The sequence below is a fragment of the Eucyclogobius newberryi genome, unplaced genomic scaffold (assembly GCF_026437365.1).
Source record: "Eucyclogobius newberryi isolate DKJ021-1_F unplaced genomic scaffold, fEucNew1.0.hap1 SCAF_4, whole genome shotgun sequence".
Lineage (NCBI taxonomy): Eukaryota > Metazoa > Chordata > Actinopteri > Gobiiformes > Gobiidae > Eucyclogobius > Eucyclogobius newberryi.
Genome location: NW_027316056.1, coordinates 33,610,901 through 33,626,644, shown reverse-complemented (window position 1 = coordinate 33,626,644; position 15,744 = coordinate 33,610,901). Strand labels below are relative to the sequence as shown.

At 41.3% G+C, this 15,744-nt stretch overlaps 1 protein-coding gene across 1 annotated transcript; it reads left to right on the top strand.

The window, feature by feature from the left end:
* The first annotated feature begins 1,412 nt into the window (after positions 1–1,412).
* Positions 1,413–10,699, top strand: LOC140377969 (cytochrome P450 4V2-like). Its single transcript, XM_072463597.1, has 11 exons — positions 1,413–1,649; positions 1,778–1,890; positions 2,539–2,624; positions 7,333–7,523; positions 7,640–7,709; positions 7,791–7,917; positions 8,342–8,509; positions 8,616–8,718; positions 9,937–10,071; positions 10,160–10,339; positions 10,402–10,699. Exons 1-11 carry the CDS (start codon positions 1,457–1,459, stop codon positions 10,578–10,580), a joined length of 1,545 nt encoding a protein of 514 aa, XP_072319698.1. The 5' UTR covers positions 1,413–1,456; the 3' UTR covers positions 10,581–10,699.
* Positions 10,700–15,744: the final 5,045 nt, after the last annotated feature.

Below are 15,744 nucleotides of genomic sequence, written 5' to 3'. Positions count from 1 at the left end.
GAAGCTTAGTAAATGAAGCCTAGCTCACTCTTTATACTTTATATTTTATTACGTATGCCGTTCAGTATTCATTGTTCAATGTTTTTTCGTTTGTATTGCACTGAATCATCAGGACAAGTTCCTATGTCTGTGAATTTTGTTCATCGACAAATGGCAATAAACCTAGCGCTAGCTCTAGCACACATTTGGTTTACTATAAAGTGTGCAGTCTTTTTCTTCAGGATTGTCTAGTCTTTGCTCTCAACTCTCAATTTACCTGTCATGACTGTGGAGCAAAATAAAAAATTAGGAGCTGAAATGACAGTTTTGGAAATACAAGGTGCAAGTCTCCGGGAGTGATGGGTTCACTTCAGAGTGTTTTAAAGCTTTAAAAGAAACACCTATTGCATCTGCTTTTATCAACATTCAACTGGGCAATTAAAAAAGCTCAGATTCCTCTGAGCTAGAGTCATCATATCTTAATATCTAGGGTAAGGGAAGGATCGACTACAGTAACTACATTAAATCAAAGTGGACATCAAAGTGCAAAACTGGGTGGTTTTAAACAGCTGTCAGCGTTTAGACTCACTGACAGATATATTGGTATATTGTTGATGAAATCTCCATGGAACAATAACGGTCGATATCATTATTTTAAATGTATGTAAACTGTAAACCAAAGACGTTTAGTGTCTGGTGCAACCAATAACACCTTTTGTCAGAAGGTCCCGCCCGGTGGGCAGGTCCTACTCAGAGTAGGATAAATATCTGAGTTCCTGGTCTTGATTCGCAGATTGAGAATGACTCTTGGATGAGAGTCGAAACGTTTTGTTTTTCCTTAAAAACAGAGTCCAGATGACTAGAACTGAATCTTTTTCTACAATCAATTATGTTCTTTAACAATATCCCAGTGCCCCAGCTCCACACAAGGCTTATTTCCAGGAGGGGTTTCAAACATAGATTTTTTATTTCATGTATGTCCAATATTAGCCTTTTAAAAACTATTTATTTCACTGAGGAACAAGAATTGGGGAAATACAGTCTAATTCTCTAATTATGTAAAACATAATTCTCTAATTATGTAAAACATAAATGCTAAGTGAATATACATTGGCAGCCAGTGAATATATATCAGCACCCAGATCAGAGCACTGAGGTGTACAAAATAAAACCTAAATGCCAGATTAATGTTGACTAGGACTGTCTAGGTCCGACTGAACCAAAGTCCTCTGATGACCATTCCCCGGTCAATCATTAACAATACTTTATTGCATTATGTTACTGTTTATGGCGGTTTATGCACCTGCTAACATAATGGATATGAAATCTAATAATAATACTGCCCTAGTAAAACATGGAGTGAACCAGGCAATAGGTCCCTCAATCCCCACCCCCACCCCCCACCGCTGTGTGTGCATGCGCTGTCTTTCTAGTACAAACAGACTGTATAGTGTATACACTCAGGGAAAGATCAGAGATGGCAGTTCTTGTAGACAGTTACATGCTTCCAATGATATTGGTGAGTACTTTCATCCTGGCTCTAACTCATCTCACATACAAACTGCTCGGCGACTATGTGTCCAAGTATATTGCTATGAAGCCAATTCCGGAGCCTGGGTCAGCATTTCCCATCATTGGAAACGCACACCAGCTGAAAACCAATCCACGAGGTAAGACAATGTTTAATACATGTAATAGCTCAGGAGAGGACGTTTATGTTTATGTGAATCATTAGTACAAATACTCATTATTACTTCTCTCCTCATTGCTGCTCATTATCATGACATATTGTTTGCAGAGTTTTTTAACCAGATTGCCGAGCTCACAAAGGAGTTCTATGAATTACCACTGTTAAAACTCTGGATCGGCCCTGTCCCATTTGTCATCTTGTACCATCAGGAAAACGTTGAGGTAGGAGTGCAGAATAAACGTCCAGGTTTGCGTCACAAGTGGGGGAAATGAGGCTCCAGAGCAGCAGAACTGGTGTTTAACAGCCACAAAACACAAGAAATGATTGAACAGTATCTACTTGAGAAAAACACTATATTCATACATTTTAACAGTAGTATTTAGATATCGTACCAGTGTGAAATCATGGTTATGTGCAGTAATGTAAGTCTGTCTACTTTATGGTGATTGTTTTTCTTTTTTTACAGTAAAAAAAAAAAAATGCAGCCTTAGCAGCCGTCAAACAGATAGTTGCTACTGTATTCCTATATATATATATATATATATATATATATATATATATATATATATATATATATATATATATACATATATATACATATATATATATGTATATATGTTACCATTCAGGGTGTTTATTGTAACCACCAGCACATGAACTCTATTCACCTTGTTTACTCATTGACATTCCAAACTCAGTTGAACTCCAACCCTTGGTTACACTCCCCGTTTCTCATTCTCTGCACAACGTAGAGCAGCAACCACTCCATTTTATGATTTTTACATGATGCCTATTGCATGAGTTCTCTGTTTATCTGTCATGTTATGTAACCACATTTCCCCCTCATGACTGCATTTGTTTCCCCACAGTCCATTTTGAACAACAGCGTCAACATTGACAAGGCCGACTCGTATAGATTCTTGCACCCGTGGCTTGGCACTGGTCTGCTCACAAGGTACAAGCTCTGGATCAAGCTAGAAACACAAGCCTTTTTGCAAGCCAAAAGGCATTACTGTGTACTGGAAAAGTCCTAACCCTGCAATCTGGAAAGCAGTGTACTCTCTGGCAGTAGGGTCAAGCGGGACCTGCCAGTATCCATTACAGAGGTCCAAGGTGGTGATATATTTTGCTTTGCCAAATCTTTCCAAGAGCTCATCAATACGAGGCATAAGACACGAGTCAAAACATGAAATACTATTGAGCTTTCTCATGTCCGAACGGAATCGCAGCCGTCTTGGGCACTAAAACAATTGGGTTAGACCACTCACTTTTCGATGGCTCTTTGACCCCCATCTCTAGCACTGCTTGTACCGCTTGCTTCAGTGGTTCCACCAGCCGCTCTGGAATCCTGTAGGGCCTCAAATGCACAGGTTTATTTTATTTGAGCACAATCTTTTGAGTGATGAGATCAGTTCTACCCGGTCTTTATTGGAATAGTGAAGACAATTAATGCTTTACCTCTGCCACCTGAATTTGTTGCTCTGGGCTCAAGTGCAGTGGGAACTCTTGAGGGTTACCTCCTTCCCTCTGGCATGTCAGCTCAGCCTCTGCCTCAGTTTCTGGGATGTTTCTGATGAACAGAATTTGCGAGCTTTGAAACTCTTGCTCTTTCTCCAAATACAGCTTTAGCAGATTTACATGAAGAATCTGCTTCTTCTTCTGTTTATCAGGACAAAAAAAAATCTCATACGTTACAGGTCCTATATTCCTAGCCACAGTGTATGGCCCCTGCCACTTAGCAAGCAGTTTGTTTGGTCCTGTAGGAAGCAATATCAACACTTTCTGTCCAGGTTGCAAGTCTCTCTCTCTGGCATGTTTATCGTACCATACCTTTTGCTTACTCTGACTCTCCTTCATGTGCTTCTTTGCCATCTCTCTGAAGTTCTCCAACTTGTCTCTCATCTGAAGGATGTAGGAAATTATGTTGTGTGTTGTTGCCTCTCCAGCCACCCAGTTCTCCTTAAGCATGTTAAGGGGTCCAGGGACCTGCCTACCATAAAGGAGAAAACTCAAAAGGAGAAAAAACAGTTGAGGCCTGTGGCACTTCTCGGTAAGCAAACAACAGGAAAGGCAACCATTTATCCCAATATTTACCTGTCTCATGACTGAACTTCCTCAACATTTGTTTAAAAGGACCATTGAATCTTTCAACCAAACCATTGGTTTCAGGATGGTAGGGAGTGGTTCTTATACCTTTAACTCCAAGCTCGGTATACAGGGTTTTCATCAGGTGAGACATGAAGTTTGTGCCCTGGTTCGTCAAGATCTCTTTCGGAATCCTGACTCTGGAAAACAACTCAACCAAGCACCGAACCGCATGTTTCACCTGGATAGAACGGAGAGGATAAACATCAGAATATCTGGTTGCATAATCACAGATTACAAGAGCATACTTGCATCCTGAGCTACTCTTTGGTAATGGACCAATAATGTCCATGGCTATCCTCTCGTAGGGAACACTCATAATGAGTAATGGTTGTAAATAACCCCTGTCAGACTTTCGGGCTGGAGCAACAAGTTGGCAAGCATCACACATTTTACAGTATTCTTGTACACATGTACAGACCTGGCCAATAGAATCGTTGACTGACTCTGTCAAAGGTCTTTGCCTGTCCTAGATGTCCTGCCCATGGAATAGTGTGTCCTAAATGGAGAATGAGCTTCCGGTACACTGTAGGAATAATTGACCTAGGTGTTGCTGATTCAGTGAGATACAACAGGTAATCTTTTAGCATAAATGGATCTCCAGTAACTCCTGACACAGAGTTCTTACCTTCCACTGGCACACCATCAACCTCAAAGACGTTCTCAAACAGTGACCTCAAGATTGGATCATTTCTTTGATGCTCTGAAATTGTCAGGAATCTGCCAATTGTTATCAATCACTGGGCACTCAAGATCATCAGATGGTCTGCATTGGGAGTTTGACACTAACAGTCACCTTGTTCTTATCCTGTCTATGCTGACGTCAATTTTTCTTTACCTTGCCTCCATCCTGGACTAACTCGTCATCAAGATCAGGTAAAGACTCTAAACCTCTGGTGTTGGATCTGGTAATTACCATACATGTACAATATTTTGATGGTTTTTGGATAACATGATCTAGAATAGGCAAATCATCCCCTAAAATGACATCATAAGCTAGATTCTCCAGTACCCCAACATTTAGCATGAGAACTTGGCCCTCAATCTCAAGAGTCACATTAGCAGTAGGATAATCCTGACTGTCACCATGAACACAAGTGATATTCACAACCTTCTCATAACTGGGCAAAGTATTGCTGATCAAACTAGCTTCGACTAGTGTTTGTTTGCTACCTGTGTCGGCCAATCCTTTCACAATTTACCATTAACAGTTACATTGGTTGTATGTCCACGTCTACACTGAAGCTTATCAGGAACGGTTTCCTGTTCTGCTCTAGGTACCGAACACATTTCCACAGCTTTGGTTTTGCGTAAAGGGCACATGGAAGCCTTATGTCCAGGTTGTTCGCAATAAAAACAAATACATTCACCCTTTGGTCTAAACATTACCGCCTTTCTCCCAGCCCCAATGTCAACATCACCCAAGTCTGCTGGATTAGATTGTCTGTGTCCCTCATAATTGGGCTTCATCATAGACATCTTTTTCCTGGCAGGGTCCTGGTGTGCTGCCATGTATCGCTCTGCCAACCCTGCTGCTTCCTCTCCAGTCCTAGGATAGTGCCCTTTTACCGAGGTGCGGACCTCAGGCTGAAGAACTCCCAGATACTGTTCCAAAACGATGACCTCCCTGATCTGGTCCTTACTGCGGTTGTCTGGACGGATCCACCTCTTGCACAGCCCCTTCAGTCGATTATAACTAACCCGGACAGTCTCCTTTGCTGGAACAATGGTGTTGTGAAACCTCTGACGATACGTTTCTTCTGTAACATTGTATTTGATTAGCACTGCTGCTTTAATAGCTTCATAGGACTCTGCCTGCTCTTCATCCATTCATGCCAGCACATGCTTCAAGGGCCCTTCCAGTCAGCAAAGTTACTACTCGGGCAGCCCAATCTTCATGCCTCCATCATCAGGTTTTAGCTATACTCTCAAACCTCACAAAGAAACTTTCTGCATCCTCACAATCACATATTCTGGGTTCTGATACCCTGGAGATTGAAGCTTGATTAATTGCATTGGGAAGCTGAAGTGATTGAGTATAGGGCTGATAAACCTGACTCTGAGTCTCCTGCCTTAATGGAAGGTCTGCAGGCATGAAGGTGATATTGTATATTGGTTGGACTCTAGAACGAGCAGGTGTTGGCAGAGGATAATTTTGACTTAATTGTCCTTCCAACATCCAGTCTTGTTCAGTCTTTGTGTGCATCTGGTCCTTCAACTCATTAATCTGTTCCATCAACATTTCTTCTGTATGCTTAGAATGTTGCATGAAGTCTCCAATTTCTTTTACAAAACCAGATCAGCAAGTGGAGCTCTTGGTGTACTCACTGTTTCTGTCTTAGGACGAACCACCGGTTCTCTGTCTGTTGGTTCAGCTCCTCTCATCACCTGGCAGCTGTCTGGTGGGTCTTGCAAGGAGGCAGCAGCCCCATCTTGTGGTGACTCGAGCTCCATGCTCCTCTCATCACCTTGACTTTCATCGCTCTCTTGTTGAGCAGGGTTTTGCCGTGTTGCACGGCCTCTTCCACGTCCCACACGTTTCATCACAATAGTTTCTTTTTCTCTCTCACCAAGGCGTACTATCCCACCGCTGCCACCAAATGCCATAATGTGGGACGCAGCCGGAAAAACGTTCCAAAAACCAGGTTACGTTTTTGTGCTTAGTTCAGTATTTTTTAACCAAGCTACATACACAGGAGACAAAAGTCAGGTCACTAGTCCCCTGGAAAAAAAACTTTAATAGAAATTAAGACTCTCCTCCTAGCCTACAATGCAAAGTCCACCAGCCAGACATGCTGGGAATCCAAGCCTTATGTAGCAGGCTGCCTGATTACTGACCAACAGGCAGGCTCTGCAATCACTGCCACCTCAACTCAGGGGGGCTTCGTCAGCTCACCTGAAACAAAGAGTCAACAAAGAGTCAACACTGAGGGAGAGAATGCCAAGAACTGAACATTTCAGAAAGAGAGGAATGAACCCCTTCCTCTCCATCCAAACACCAACACCGATAAACAAACAAACGACAGCATGACATTAGACTTCATGACTCATATACAAAATATAATATGATTAAACAAAGTATACACACTCAAAAAAGGACTTCTACTTCAAAAGAAGGCGAACTAGATTTATGTTATTTTTACTTGAATAAATAATAGCAGGAATAATTTTAACAAGGAAGGGATGAGTTTACTTTATCTATGTTCCTTCTTAATAACATTCACTTACTTCATTACTAACTTCATTACTAAAATACTACTCTAGTAAAAGTACTTTGTAACCACTTACTTTAGGTGTGATTAACAAATATCAACAGGTTCCACACTTCTACACAATATTTATTGACATACACATTGGGATAATAAACATATTATTTGTTCACGCATTATCATGTGTAATATCTAGTCTTGTCAGAGGAGGGCACTATAGGATAGCATTTGGTCAGTGCCTCAGTCATTGAAGACCTCCCGTGACAGATTTTGATGATGGTTCAACAGTATTTGCTTCCATCCCCACAGCACTGGTACAAAGTGGCGGCAGCGGAGGAAGATGCTGACCCCCACCTTCCACTTCCACATCCTGACCGACTTCCTGGAGGTGATGAACGAGCAGGCTGAGATACTGGTGGAGAAGCTGCAGGAGAAGGCGGGCAAGGGAGTGTTTAACTGCTTCGCCCACGTCACCCTGTGCGCCCTGGACATCATCTGTGGTCAGCGACACACTTCTGCCACATATACTGTTCATTGTGTACAAAGCATGGTGCTGTATTAGCTTTGTTTTTGTACTGCAATTTATCTAAACACAAAAACATGTTTGATGTCATAGAAACGGCCATGGGAAAGAAAATCTATGCCCAGAGCAATTCTGAGTCTGAGTATGTCAAGTGTGTATACAAGTATGTACATAGTTTGACAGAATAAATGTTAGACATAATAGTATTAATATTTGTATAAGTTATCACTCCTTTCTTCCTCAGAATGAGTGATATCATCAGCCGGAGACAGAGGATGCCGTGGTTCTGGCCGGACTTTTTGTACTATTCTATAGGAGACGGGAAAGAGCATGACAAGATGCTCAAGGTTCTGCATTCATTTACATACAAAGTGAGATGTCACAAGCACACGCTCACATCAATAGAGAGAAATAAGAGATTAAAATGGTATGATCGCATTTGAGTAAATATAGCCATGTCAAAATATACAAAATATTCATGAACATGTCATGAATGTCAATTTATACATGTGTAAATAATATTTATCATTTGGAAGATCACTATCCCATAATGATCCATTATGCTAAGTAAACCAAAACCTTAAACCCACTGATACATATCATATTTGTGATATTAGCAAATTATTGTGGTGTTTCTTTATTATAAATGTCAGAGGTGTGGAAAGTGTGAGACAAAACAACCTAAACTAAAACTGAATCTTGACTAAATCTAACATCATAACAGAATAACAAATAGTGATTTGAATACTTAGACACTCTACAAACTAACATGTAACTTCCACCACTGGTCACAAGGTAATACATGAGAGAGCTGAGAACATTTGCCACATTGACTCAGACAGTGAGTCAGACAAAAAGAAGAGGAGGGCCTTCCTGGACATGCTCCTCAAGACCACAGATGATGAGGGCAACAGCATGAGCCACCAGGACATCCAGGAGGAGGTGGACACCTTCATGTTTGAGGTGGGAGTGGCTACAGAGTGCTATAAACAATCACAACTCAATTATTCGTCTAATATGTAACATTACCGCTCTGGAACACAGCTCTAATCTTCACCTCTTTCCTCAGGGTCATGACACCACGGCTGCTGCCATGAACTGGGCTCTACACCTGGTGGGCTCGCACCCCGAGGTGCAGCGCAGAGTGCACCAGGAGCTGGACCAGGTGTTTGGTAAGAGCAGCGTGGCCACTCATACACATGGCTTATTTCTCCACCAGCACAATTTAAGACCCTGCTTTGTTTAAACATGTGGCAGACCACGGCAGAAAGGTCCAGAACAAATAGAAATCAATTCAGTGTGTTGTGGATGTAGAGCAGGTTTCCATAAGGAACGTCCCAATCCGATGCTGGTATTGGCATCTGTCCTTGATTTAGGCATATTGAGTATCAGGATTGGATTTAGTGAATAGATCGAACGGTTACACGGAATACTAATGCCACCGTTAAAACACAGAGCAGCTGAAACACTGCTGAGGAGGCTCTACGCAGCAAACATGATTCATGACACGAGATAGTGTTCTACCTCTGTGATGTCTTCACTCAACAGTCAAATGAAAAGTTCAACCACATCTGGCAGTGGCGCAGGGCTTAATATGCAAACTTGTCTTTTCACAGGCCTCAAACAAATAATATTGAGAAACAATACAGCCTTAAACAGAAGGCTGAAACGTCACACAATGTCTCTGTTACAGTGAGAGTTTAAAACACAACTCATTTTAAACTGGTGGTAATCAAAACATACAAAATAAGATTGTATCAGATTGGAGATCGGTATGGGAAATTATTGTAAATATTGGTAATTGTATTGAATCTGGAGCCCAAACAAAAACATGTATTATGACACTTGTAGTTTCCATGACGTCATGTAACAACAAAGGGCAGATCTATTACAGAGCTGCTTTTGTTCATCTTTTCAAACAAATGTCAGTCACTTTAAGAACTACAATACATTATCTTAAAAAGCATACATTAAAACATGATCAATATAATACATGAACCCTTGAACTTACAACATTTAAAGTAACAGAGCCTTAGAAAAGTATGAAGTAAGGGGCAGACACTTTAGAGTGTTTATATGTTGTAAAGAGAATCGCACAGATGATTTATCCTCAGGGTGTGTTTCAGGTCAATGTTATAAACACAAGATACAGAGATAAAAAGGAGAAATGTCACTATGCAGTACAGAGATGGTATACTACTACTCCCAGTAGTAGCAAAAATATTCTACATGCACTTTAGTACTTAAATAACTACTTCTGAGACTTTCATTCATTCTTTGACTTTTTTTTAAGTTTGATTTCTTTGGACAAACATATTAAAAGTACAATCCTTACGATACTGCAGTACAACAAAGTATTGCCTTCATGGGTATTTGTGTGGTGTGTTCAGGGACATCAGAGAGGCCCATCAACACAGAGGACCTGAAGAAGCTGCGCTACCTTGAGTGTGTGATCAAAGAAGGGCTGCGGCTCTACCCTTCAGTCCCATTCTTTGCACGGAACATCTGCCAGGACACCACCATCAGTGAGCACCACCGGGGGGCACATTGTCCCTTCTACACTGTTCACTGCACAATAAATGGAGCGTTGAAATCCAATGATCGTATTCACAGGGGGCTTCAAGGTGGTCAAAGGCTCGACTGCAATCATCGTGACATACGCTCTACATCGCGACCCGAGGTACTTCCCTGAGCCTGAGGAGTTCAGACCTGAGCGTTTCCTGCCCGAGAACACCGCCGGTCGACCTACCTACGCCTACGTCCCCTTCTCTGCCGGACTACGCAACTGCATTGGTAATTCTGACGCTCGACCTTCTTACGTCTTGATGAGACACTTTTTATTTGATTGCTTCCAGGCCAGCGTTTTGCCATGATGGAGGAGAAGGTCGTATTGGCGTCCGTCTTGCGGCGCTTCACCGTGGAGGCGTGTCAGGAACGCGAGGACCTGCACCCAGTCGGAGAACTCATCCTACGTCCAGAGAAGGGCATCTTGATCAAGTTGGAGAAGAGGACTCCAGGGGCCTCCGTACAATAACTGTATTTTTGCTTTAATTCCTTATTCAGTATTTGTAGCTGTTTTGATTTCACGTGGATTTAAAGCTGTGTTTGTCACCTTATTGAAGTCACAAACACAAGCAGAAAACAAATAGAGCAGAGACAATCACCTCGAAAAACAAATAACCTAACGATATTTGTTCTGATATTTGTTAAACCACTGGGCAATTTTCTTTCTATGCAACCCATGTTCTGAGCACAGAAACATTCAAATATTTCTCCATTTGTCCTCATTGAGACTCATAGTTATGATACACCCTAAATCCAAAAATGGATCTAGTGTCACAGAAGATGCGTTCCCTCAGAGAGTCTAAAGATGGGCCCAATGTCCGAAGCAGACGCTGCAGTTCAGCACTGCCCTGAGGCTGACGAAAGACGTTTTTCTATTAATGCCTACTCGGCTCTGCTCTTCTCTACTCTCCTCTCCTCGCTCTGTGCTCGTGGCCCCACTCTGCTCTGTAAAACTGGACCTGGAATCAGCGCAAATGATTTGTGACTCAAAAGGATGTTTGCTGGACAAACACCAAAACAACTGCTACAAACACTGCAATAACGTAACGATAAAACATCAGACGAAATTATGGACACAAACATGGAGAATAGCAAATGGGACGAATAAACTTTAGAATTCATATCTCATGAAGCTCAGCAAATGAAGCCCAGTTCACAAAACATTGCTGAAAATCCAGTTTGAAGCGTTCTTTACAAAAATAAAACACTGAGCAAATGTAAATCCTCACCAGAGCCAGTGAAGCTGTAGCAGATTATAGCTACTGGAAACTCACTGTGCAGTTTATTGTCAACTTTCTGTGCATTAAAAGCATTTATCTGCCCTACTACCCTGCAGTTTGGAAGTGCTTCTAAACCATTTTCTTTGTCGTCTCGAAGCGAATCGCTTTACTCTGGACAGGAAAGGTGCGCTAGCTTTAGGACAACTTTGTTTGCAGTCTTTTTTCTTCAGGATTGTCTAGTCTTTGCTCCCGGGAACTTTCAATTTACCTGTCATGACTGAAGAGCACTATAAAAAAAGTTTTGGAAATACAAGGTGCAAGTCTCTGGGAGTGATGTGTTCACTTCAGAGTGTTTTAAAGCTTTAAAAGAAACACCTATTGCATCTGCTTTTATCAACATTCAACTGGGCAATTAAAAAAGCTCAGATTCCTCTGGAGTCATCATATCTTAATATCTAAAGAAGGGAACGATCGACTTGACTGTGCCTCATGTAGACCTCAATCCTGAATGTGGACTACTGTAGATATGCTGTACCTCAATTTAAGAATGAAATAGAACCTCTTACTACATTTAATTTGACTAAATTCAATTCACAACAATCAAACAGGATCAAACAATAAATCCAAGACAACATTAGGCGATCTTTACACATAGTAAATCATAAACAAAAGCAGCAAAACAAAGCTATGATAACAAGTTTAGTTAGTCAGCCATATTTATTTAAAGTGTTCAATGGACTAAATTAATCTAACCTTTGTCTCCTTTTTTGTTTTCTTTATACTTGGAACCCTTGGCCCAGTATATTAGACAATCAAAAACAATCAATGGCATTACAATAGATGGGATGGAACTTAAAATTGCCGGCTACACGGATAATGTTCTATTATTTTTGACCAAACTAGAAACTACCATACCTAAATTGACACCCATTTACTTCATAATATATTGGTCCAACGCCAACTAGATATACCAAACATATGAATTCTCTCTTACTCGTTTACTATCCTTGACCCTAAGAATTACCTACCCTTTAAATAGTAAGCTCTCGATAAAGATTTGTCGTCATTTTTACAGAAAAAGCTATACCCTTCTTTTTGCCACAATAAAGACCTTGGAAAATTGAAGTCTATGTATAGAATGAGATTCCATTGAATATTCTGCCCTGATTTCTCTGGCTATTCCAGACTCTCTCAATTTCCATCCCCAATTGATTTTATTTGCTGGGCGGGCTAAAACAATCTCAAGATTTATATGGCATAGAAAAAAAACGAAAAAAAAAACCCCTTGTATTCGATTCAGAACAAAAAATAAAAAGGTGTTTGGGGTTTACCTTTCTTAAAAAAATACTTTATTTCAGCTCAAATCTGAACATTGCTCTACTGGTGACCCAGAATATGAAGCTCAATGGAAAAAATATTCAGTGTAACGCAGCGCCAGAGGTCCCTGCACAGGCCTTAGAGGGAGATGACAAACGGTTGAAATCTGTGCTTACTACATGGAAAGAGCTAATCAAAACATAAAAACATACAAACTAAAAAAATATGTGTTATACCAAACAGCAATGACCTAGTTTATTTGTATTTGTTTTTTTAGCAGATTCCATTAAGTAATGCTTTGACTTAGAGAAACAGGTCTTTTATAGGTGTTTACAAATAATACTGAATTCCTCTGACTAAATCATTATTAATGCATATACATCATAACTTTCAAGGGTAATAATATCTGAACGATATATTGACTATGCTATGGCCATTCTCAAATACATTAGAAAGTGTTGAGGTCCTGTAACGACAGCTTAGTCCTAACCAGAGGCGGAGCCAGACATTCTAAACATCCGGGGCATAGCCCAAAAAGAAAGGGAGGGGTTCATTCTGGCCAATATGATGTGGTTTTAGTGCAGTTACAGACAGTAACACTCCAAAGGCAAAGACAGCCTTTTTGCCTTCTGAGAGACTCCAAAAAAACGTTGAACAGAACAGCAGAAGTGACATTTAGTTATTCAAGAAGTTGTACATCTTGGTCAGTGACAAAACAAATATGAAAAACATGCCCCTGACAGGGCTCGAACTCACAACACTAATGTCCACAGACTGATGCTCTGCTGTCTAAGGCTCGTCAGCCTGGAAAACAGAAGTTGGTCTCACCTATAGCAGACACCTGCCTCATGAGCTGTTTGTCCTGTAGTTTCTCTGCTTTAGCTTTGTAGATGAATCAAACCTGAGCCACTGCTGCACCGACAACCAAATTAATCCATGGTTTGGACGATCATGTGCTGTTGTTGTCTATTCTACGTTAGATAAACTTTGTTTTTCAGCACATGTTCTGAATGTCTCTTTTTTCCAGTCGATCTGCTCTTGTGTCCTTCACTTTTTGCAAAACCTCAGTTAAATGATATGGAAAAGGCCAAATTGGTCATTGCATGACGTGCTGTAAACACCGCCCACTTTCTACGCTCCCGCCCACTTTCTACATGCAGCCAATCATACATCAGTTCAACAAAACTAACCAATGAAACGGGTAAAGACGCTCTACCTGTTGCGCTAACCACTTAGTGACATTATGCATTTTCAAATCCGGGGCTTCTGGACAAAGATCCGGGGCTCAAGCCCCAAAGCCAGGGCCTGGCTCCGCCCATGGTCCTAACCTCTGTCATGGTTGCTGGGTAATGGGGGATCCAGGCTTAACACGCTTCAGTGTTCAGATTGTAATCCCTAATAGTCCAACTTTGATTGAAATCTTGATTATATAAACAGTTCAAGTAGATGCTCCCAGATCAAATAAAGCATATGAAAAGGTGAAAAATGGATGGATGGCACAAGTGAAGAATACTGGAGAAAAGTAGAGGATCGCCCACTCAGTTCCACAGAAGTGGTAAAACCCAGCCCCCTGACACCTGTGCATTAATATAGACTTTTCTCCACACTGCACCCTGGTGGCTACATTAAATATAGGTCACATACTTTCCAAATGTAACCCCCAGTGTGACCCAAATGAACCCCCAATCAATAGTGACAAAATGGCTCCTACAGGTCATAAGCATGTGCATAAACATTGGACTGCACTGCTTACTGTTGTCAGCATTGGCGTCCCACTTGACTTCAGAACTGTGCACTGTATCTTGGCCTCAGAACTCCTGCCAATGAATGGATACCTTTGGAGCGTACTCTTGGCAGCAGTGGTCAATCCCAGAGGCCATCCCCAAAAACTTGAGCTGAGCCGACGATCAAGGAACAGAAATTATAATGGACATTCGCAAAACAAAAAAATAATTATTACCACATGACCATTTTGATAGACTGCATATTTAGGACTATTTAAATGTGTGTATGTTTTCTCTCTGTGGCTCAATGCTGTTCTATGTTTGGTTTGAAAAGTGAAAAAAAATAAAATAAATAATAACATTTTTTTTTACTGTTCAGTACATTTTTATTTATATGTTAAAACTGTTCCCCAACAAGTTATTCCTGAGAGAGTATATTTTGTTAATAGTGAGGTTTGTCTTCTACACGTTTACACAGCCACAAGGCATTCGCAAGAAATTCACAATCAATTACATTCATTTGCGAGGTGTAACGTTTTAACTTCGCACAGCAAACCTAACCAAGCAAGAATGACTTTGAGGATAGGTCACTCGAGCCCATCATTCATTCCTGCAGCTCAAAAATAATGAATGGGGAGTTTTAATGTATTCCGCATCCCCACAAAGACTCTTCCCCAGTGCGCCGCGTACAGTTATGCAGATGATCGTGTGCCGTGAGGATTGTGCGTGCGCGAGGATGTGGAGATCACTGACCCCAATAATCCTCTTTCCACCAGCATACACATCTCTTTTCCTGGGTGGAGTGGAGCTGTTGTCAAGGCAACTGGCACAAGTGGGCAGGGCGTTGGCAGATAAAAGCGAGTGGTCTTGTTCCTCAGTGGAACTCGGGGATGAGCAGCGGCGCAGCAGAGACATTAGCCCTGACACTTCTCGCCGGGCTTCAAGTTAAAGGCCTTAATACAGTGATTACAGTAGGGCCACGATAACCACGCTTCTTTGCCATCGGTTGTTGTAAATGTTAATGTTACGTTCCATAAAATGTTGAGTTAAACCTACATTGTACCCTTGAGATCTTTGTAAAAGGGCCAGAACAACTTCCAAGTCTTAAATGCAAACACACGTTCACAGTCATTTGTGTTCCCTGGTCAATGTTAAACTAACTAGCAACTCTATCACTATGTAACGAGCCATTATAGCACAGGCTAATATACTGTATGTGACATAAATGGGCTAATGTCTTCTTCAAACCTACGCCATTATTCTTCATCTGGCCTTTCCCTCCTCCGCACGAACCTCTTCTCTCCCACAATACCCTTTCCTTCCCCTATTCCTGGCCAGCTCCCCCTCAAAACTCTGCACTGCACACGGCATG

Coding starts and splice junctions, on each gene's coding strand:
- LOC140377969 (XM_072463597.1), top strand. CDS start 1,457: ATGGCAGTTCTTGTAGACAGTTACATGCTTCCAATGATATTGGTGAGT. Junction 8,510..8,615: donor TGGACACCTTCATGTTTGAG/GTGGGAGTGGCT, acceptor CTCTTTCCTCAG/GGTCATGACACCACGGCTGC. Junction 10,340..10,401: donor CGGACTACGCAACTGCATTG/GTAATTCTGACG, acceptor GATTGCTTCCAG/GCCAGCGTTTTGCCATGATG.